A 7,864-nucleotide genomic window follows, 5' to 3' on the forward strand; every position below is an offset into this window, starting at 1 on the left:
CACACACACACACACACACACTCACACACACACACACACACACACACACACACACACACACACACACACACACACACACACACACACACACACACATCAGTTCAGTGCGTCATGGACGGGGAGCTGACTGCCAAAGCAAACGGAGAACAACGAGTTGCCAAAAATGTGTCCCGTCACATATTTCATTGTTTTCTTTAATTAATTAAAATACTTAATTAGGCTAACATGTTCGTTATTAAAGTTAATATTTTGAATAAGCAAATGTATTATGTTTTATAGTATTTTCCTTTAATTAATTAGACGTTTTTATATTGATAACAGAACAACATTATAGGCTACGTTATAACTTCAGTTTTATATTCAATACAATTTAAATTAAATTAAATTAAAATGTGCCCTACCCGCAGGCCCATGGGCCTTTAAGGCAGTGGTTTTCTTTTACTTGATTATAATAGCAGGTCTACTCAATATATCAACGTGGCCCTTGAACTGGACTGTTTGTGCGTAGGTGTGTGTGGTGTGTGTTTGTGCGTACGTGCGTGTGGGCGTGGGTGCGTGCGCATGTTGTGTGTTTCTGAGCTGTAAACTGTCACATCTCCAACGCTTGCAGCGGCGTTTTTAGCAGGCTGATGAATAAAAAATATTTAGACTTTTTGATTCCAAAACCGGTTTACCGTATTTAAAAAATTAAAGAACCAACAGAATTTTATTCACATCTCGGGTATGTCCAACTATTTTTGAATATTGGGTAAATTGGGTGGAGTTGTCCAGCTATTGGGCCAGCATCCGACTGGTTCTGGAATAAACTGGTTCGCTTCAGTGAATCATACGCTGAAAAAACAAGAGCTTGAGATACAAACAGATGAAGTATGTTAATGTTTCGGTTTTAATGCACACTATAATGTTTACCCCATACGCCATGGAATGTTAGTCACTTCCGTACATTTTTTTGTAATAAATAAATTAGCAGCAATTTTTTTCTGTCAAGGAAAATAAAACAAAAAGAAAATACGTAAAGGCATGGAATTAATTGTTGTTCCTTTTTTTGTTTTCTCTCAACAAGAGGCCGTTTTTTGATTGGTCGTTGGATTCTTGACTGACTTGAGGCGAGAAAGGCGTGGAGTCAATGCCCGCGTGAACGGTTCTCACCTCAGGACACAACCAAACCGCGGGGTGTGGGGGGGGGGGGGGGGGGCGGCACACACGCTTACAGAAAGTCATTAGAATTAAATATACAGAGGAGTTATCATTTAAAATGTCCTTAATTGGTCCCGCAATCTCCCAAGATCCGGTGCTCCTGGATATTTACATTTGGCTCCTAAGGGCCCTTCAAGTGTCTTCGTTGAGTGGTGTTTTGGCCCGTGCGATCCCAGTCAACAGGCGGATCGATCGTAAAGCAACAACACGTCAACATCACCTGCTCTGGGCTTTCCCCCTTTTCTATTTTTTTTTATATATACCTCCGCGTGACCCAGGGGCCTCTGCTTCCCGCAGGCGGTTCGAACGTCTTGGAAAAAGCCATCAACAACGCGCTTCTTTTAAGTCACGTTTTGACCTTTGACCTTAAGGCCTGGCTTGCTCCAACTGTTGGTGCTGGCTCCGTATCGCGAAACGGCTCACGTGCACGGGAATCGGCACCACGATTTTGGGGTTCCGGGAGGGCTCGCCCGTTTTGTTGTTCACGTTGCCCGCCTTCACGCGCTTCCACTTGGCGCGGCGGTTCTGGAACCAAATCTTCACCTGCACCTCGCTGAGCTTGAGCGCGTGCGCGATCTGCGAGCGCTCCGTCAGGCTCAGGTACTTCTTACAGTGGAATTCCTTCTCCAGCTCCAGCAGCTGCTCGCTCGTGAAGGCCGTCCGTCTCCGCCGGTTCTTGCCAGTGGACGTGGTGCTCCCCGCGCCGCCCGGGCCGTCCATCATCCCCCCTCCTCCTCCGCCGCCGTCCCCGTCGTCCTTCTGGCACACGGATCCGCCGGTGAGGTTGTCGTCGGAACTGTAGTCCAGGTCGCTGTCCATGGAGTAGCTCTCGTCCTTGCGGCTACCATCGTCGTCCTTGCCGTCGTCCTTCCCGTGGGATCGAGCTGCACGCGGGGATAAGGAGACAACAGGTCAGCATCACGCCGTCGTCATTTTGAATCGATTCCCCCAAAAAACAATGACCGTTACGCAGAAAGTATATTATGAGTTTTAAATGTGGTAATATGACGGATGCGGTTGGTGGTGTTCCGTGTCCATGTTCACAGTGTGTGTTTTTTAAACGTGTGTTTTTGGCCACAGATACTCTCAAAATTATCGTTGGAGGGAGACATTTCACGCGTAATTACGCATGAACGATCCCTCCGTTCTGTCCTGGCCCCTGGGCGGCGTTCGGGACAAGCAGTGCTCAACATCCGTTTCACAAAGACAGGCGACAGGGCCCTCGGAGCCAGGGGCCCACTCGCTGAATAATTATCCATGCATTTGAAAAGACAAATCTTGGATTTTTCTTATGTAGCGTCTGACAACAAACAGACGAAAGACCAAACGGAAAACTTTGGGTTTGTTTTTCGGTTTGGTTTGAATTGGTCAAGTAGGCCTACTAATTCCTTAATTAAAATGTGGTTTGTTAATCAAATTCCTTCCCGGCCTCGTTCCACCCAAACATGCATTATTCCGCTCTTTGGTCGATGGAACATCGCACGGGCTTCTGTGAATATGTTGTTTTAACAAAATATTTTAAAAAAACTCAAGTCACTCGGTTCGTTTCATTAAAGTCACCCATCTCATAACGGAACCACCATGTATGTCAACCTTCCCAAGCCCATACGAACGAGACGGGCAAGAGACTTCGCTTGGCGCGGCACTTACCTGTGGATATGTCCGACTCGTGGAAGCCTTGGAGCGGCGCGCACTCCTTCCCCTCGTCCCCGTCCGCCCCGCGAAGCTCCTGGCTCTTCTCGAACACCGCGTGCAGCGACCGCGATGAGCCGAACTTCCGGGCGGCCGCCTCCTGCTGCTGGCTGTGGTGCTGCTGGTGCTGCGAGGCGGCGGCGGAGAACCCACCGGGCAGTGACGCCATGAGGGTGGAGGTCAGCGCCATGCCCTGCGCCGCCAGGCTGGAGCAGAAGCTGCTCTGGGACAAGCTGGGCAGCGGGTGGTGGTGGTGGGGGTGCGCGGCCGGCATAGATTGCTGCAGGCCGGACTGGGACAGGGCGGAGGGCGGCGGCGGAGGCGGAGGCAGCACCACCGACCTGTAGGGCATGAACATCGGGTAGCCCGTGTACACAAAGTGTCCCGGGCTGGGCTGCGGGGGGCCGCCGATCAGCGAGTCGATGCTGAAGGCGGTGGTGCTTCCGAGGGGCCGCTGCATCACCATGAAGGAGGACGGGCTGAACGCCGCGCTCATAGGAACTGAAGGAGAGCTCGGTGGACCGCCGGGGAAATAAGAACAGCGAGGCGGACTTTAGAGAACGGTCGCCCGCCGGGTGCTTCGGGCTGAGTCGGCGGCGTCAACAGTCTTTACTCAGAGGATGACCGCTGATCTGAAGCCACAAACCCGGGAGGAACATTCGCCTTCTCGCGGGGACATGGGACCATGGATGTCCGCCCACACCTTGATGTAGATGGTTAAGCGGAGTGAAGCGGCGATATTTTGGGTGAAGAAACAGCAGAATCAGCTGTCCCCGGCCTTCTAATTTCAATTCAATTCAATTCAGCGCCTTGAGATCCGTACAAATAAAAAAAAACCGCTCCTTTTGCGCGCGGGGCTCACGCCGCGCTGATGGCTGAAGTTCACTTCAACTTGACAACGAAACAACACGAGCGCGTCCTTCTCACCCACGGAGAGATGAAGTGCTTCCTACTGCTCGACGAAATCCAGATGTTTGGCAATGAATTTAAATTCCGCTCCCTCGGTGTAATCGCCCCCTTCGCCGCGCAAGGACCGCCCCCCGCCTGGCGCGCCTGCCGCTTATTGGTCCGCTGCGAGGACTGCCTGCGTGCGGCGCTCGTCTCTTGGTCTCGTGGGTGAATGCCAATTACACAAATTGGGACCACAGGCAATTTAGAAATGTGAAAAGACATCATTGTAAATAATAAGCCATATATATTATGTAAATAATAGGTCTAGGGCCCCCCCTCCCTCGTGTGCCTCTCTCTCCGTCACTGTCTGTTTTTCTCCGGGAAGTCTCTCGTCTGTCTCTGTCTGTTGGCCTTCCGCAATCCTCTGGTTTGTACACCGTTATATTATTCATATTCATATCAATACCACTTTATATTACTATACTTTATTACTGTATATGCAAATATTGCTTTACAGTGATTGTTATTGTGTATAATTTTATAGATTTTAATGTATTTTATTTTGATACACGGCATCCGTCAAACATGACTTATGAGAGGACTTTCATTTTGGAAAGCTGGCACGTTGTCCTGCCGTCATTATGGAGTAAGCCAACAGGAACCATTATTATACTGCGTCGGTTCTGATGGACTTTATAACTCTGGATTTATTGAACAGCGCCTGGGACCTCTGGGAGCCCTGAAGCACCGCTAGCGTCTCAAAGTGTTTAACCAGGAGTGACTGGGCGTCAGGTACATTGCTCAAAGGCATACGTCTCACTGATGGCTGCTCAGGGCTGAACTCAGGTATCATAATGGCCAACAGATTCACACTCAGCCTTATCCCGGACCTTTTGTCTGTCTGTCTGTCTGTCTGTCTGTCTGTCTGTCTGTCTGTCCGTCTGTGTGTCTATGTGTCTGTCTATCTGTCTGTGTCTGTCTGTCTGTCTGTCTGTCTGTCTGTCTGTCTGTCTGTCTGTCATTCTGTCCGTCTGTCCGTCTGTCTGTCTGTCTACCTTATCCTACATCCATACATAAAAAACAACAACCTGCTATGTGGTTTACCATTATAACTAGTTCTCAGCCTGTGTTTGAATGGCCTTTAAGTGTAAATTAGTTGTATTATTCTTCAGTGTCACCGTTCCTGTTTCCCAACATCAAGCCGAGGAATGGAAATGTGTTTGAAATGCCACACAGAGAATAAGTAATGACCATCTAGCAAAACAGAGAGAGAGAGAGAGAGAGAGAGAGAGAGAGAGAGAGAGAGAGAGGGTGGAAGAGAGAGAGAGAGAGAGAGAGAGAGAGGAGAGAGAGAGATAGAGTAGGAGAGTCAGAGAGAGAGGGAAAAGATATGGTTGGAAGAGATGTAAGCATACCATTTATTTCTGCCAATAGGCATGAACAAAACATCAGCGCAGAACACCTTGAACCTGGATGGCGATGGCGATGGCGTTATCGCCTCTGGCTTAGGACCTGATTTACATATTCCACTCAGGAGCATATGAATATCTGTGTGTTTATGTGTGTGCTTACGGCCCAGTCAAGTCTTTACGTGACCTTCTGAACTACATGCATGCACACATATACACACATGCACACACAAGCAGACACACACACTCACACACACACACACACACACACACACATTCGCACACACAGATGCACACACACATTGGTACACATGCACGCACACACCCATTACACACATACAAGTGCACATGCAAACACAGTCACACAGATATACACCTACACACGCACACATACACACACACGCACACGCGCACACACACACACCTTCACACGCACACAAGCACGCAGGGACATACACGTACACGCGCACACCACCCACGCACACACACTTCCACTGCCCACATCTTTTCCTCAGGGTCACTGGGACACGATCTCATTAGTGCGCCCCCCTGCTCGGCTACTGCGATGCAGACATTAAATAGCAGTATTTTTTCAATTAGGGCTGACAAATTCAATCAAAATTCCATAGATTAGGATCAAATGAGGCATGGGTCATTTACAAGGGGATTTAATTGCACGGCCATTAGACAAATAGCACCGCACTCTGGCTCTCAGTATCAATCACGCGGGGACATCAATAGTAAAAGGTTGTAAACGGGGGGAGGTCGCGTGTTGCGACGGCGGACGAGTGTCTACGCGAGCGTGCGCCCTGCACGCACTCGCGCATTCTCGCCATTTAGGATGGGCTAATAAATAGCGTCTTTTGTACTTATAAATTATCCAGTTTAATTAACAGCATGGCTTATGATTGGACTATGATTTAATTAAACCTTTGCTGCACGCGAGCGGGGCTCGATCATTCATTCATTACGGCCGAGGTATGAGTGTATGGGGGGGCGGGGGAAAGGGTCGGTAGACCAGATGGGGGGTGGGGTGGGGGGAGGGGGTGTCGGGGGGTCTTGGGAGTATTGTGGTTACTTGATAAGAAACAACCATCAGCACGGCAACGCGCACCAATAACAGCCGCATCAATTACTCTCTACATCATCGACTGCGATGGATACAATGCGAAATCCCCCCCCCCCCCCCCCCCCCCCCCATACACACACAGACAAAAACACACACACGTGTGTGTGTGTGTGTGTGTGTGCATGCACCTATCCCCCCTCATCCTCCCGCTCCTGCCACCGCCTTGCAGCCCTTTAAATCGGCGCATGAATGGAACATTGGCGGTGGGTTTACTGATGTTATTATTGTGTGTTCTAAGTGGAGGGGACGTGGCGGGAATCTGCAGGCAGCCTGTAATTACACCATGAGGCGCTTTAAGCTGTCGGCCCGAGAGGAGAGAGAGAGCGAGAGAGAGGGAGAGGGAGAGAGAGAAGGAGAGAGAGAGAGAGAGAGAGAAGAGAGAGAGAGAGAGAGAGAGAGAGAGAGAGAGAGAGAGAGGGAAGGAGAGAGAGAGAGAGAGAGAGAGAGAGAGAGAGAGGGAGAGACAGGGAGAGGAAGAGGGAGAGGGAGAGGGAGAGAGAGAGAGAAGGAGAGAGAGAGAGAGAGAGAGAGAGAGGGAAGGAGAGAGGGGGGGGAGAGGGTAGAGAGGTAGAGAGGGGGAGAGAGAGAGAGAGACAGAGAGTGAGAGAATTGGATTGAAGAAGGTCGCCTGCAGGGGAAACACCGTTTCTACACTCCTCCGTCAGCGTGACCGCATCAACCTTTCCATCAACCTTCTAAATGCCAGCCTCCGTTTATTCTGATGGGTTTCTGTATTTTGAGTTTTAGTGTTTTTTTCTTCATCGCCGTGAACACACGCACCGTCTTTTGACTCCGGAGTGAGTGAGTCTTGGCCAGCCGCCCTTAATGGGAATTCATTGTCCAAACAATGCCCCCCCCCCCCCCCCCCCCCTTTCTTATTTTATATCGATGTATCTTTCCTTTTTAAATAAAAAAAAAAGTAGAGCAAAAACATTGGAGGTGTAACAGCACACTTGGTTTCGGCCGCGGATTCCAGAGACCAGACTATTAGTCACGCGGATCCACTGAGGAGCGTTTGCGGGTTGTTAGCCTGCCGCCCGTTTGATCCCCCGCGCACAGATCAATTAACATTCACTGAGAAAGCCGATTGGATTCTTGATTATCAAAGCTTCAAGGGGCGCTATTGATTGGTTGATGAGGTTTCCCCTTGAAGATGTCTGATACAATGAGGAAAACAGTCCGGATGAGAGGGTGATTGTAGTACCACAGGGATTAGTGTCTTCTCATTGATCATTACCATGCCACAAAAAACCGATGTAGGCCTATTCAATGGTGTTAGCTAAAGAATATGCAAACAGAAGCGCACAATTTCACAGTTTAAGCCAACGAGATATTGGAAGCTGCAGCCAAGAGGAGGTTGTCTATTGGTTTTTATTGTGAAAGGACCCATCGCAATTTCCTGCACCGATTCTTGCTTGCATTGCGGGTTACTGCAGTCTTTTAATTGCCATTTCGTGCAACTGAGCGTGACCTTTGGGATGGCCGTTTAGCATGGTGGCTCCGTGCTTCCTCCCCCTCGCTGTGAAGCGTAAAACATCTCATGTGT

General features: G+C 49.5%; 1 protein-coding gene across 1 annotated transcript; it reads right to left on the minus strand.

Annotated features, from left to right (window-relative positions):
• Window positions 1–1,563: 1,563 nt before the first annotated feature.
• gbx2 (gastrulation brain homeobox 2) lies at window positions 1,564–3,385 on the minus strand (the record flags this gene model as incomplete). Its single annotated transcript, XM_079734163.1, has 2 exons — window positions 1,564–2,081; window positions 2,848–3,385. The coding sequence occupies 2 exons, from the start codon at window positions 3,383–3,385 to the stop codon at window positions 1,564–1,566; spliced, it is 1,056 nt and encodes a 351-aa protein (XP_079590289.1).
• Window positions 3,386–7,864: the final 4,479 nt, after the last annotated feature.

Source organism: Pollachius pollachius, assembly GCF_949987615.1.
Source record: "Pollachius pollachius genome assembly, chromosome: 4".
NCBI lineage: Eukaryota > Metazoa > Chordata > Actinopteri > Gadiformes > Gadidae > Pollachius > Pollachius pollachius.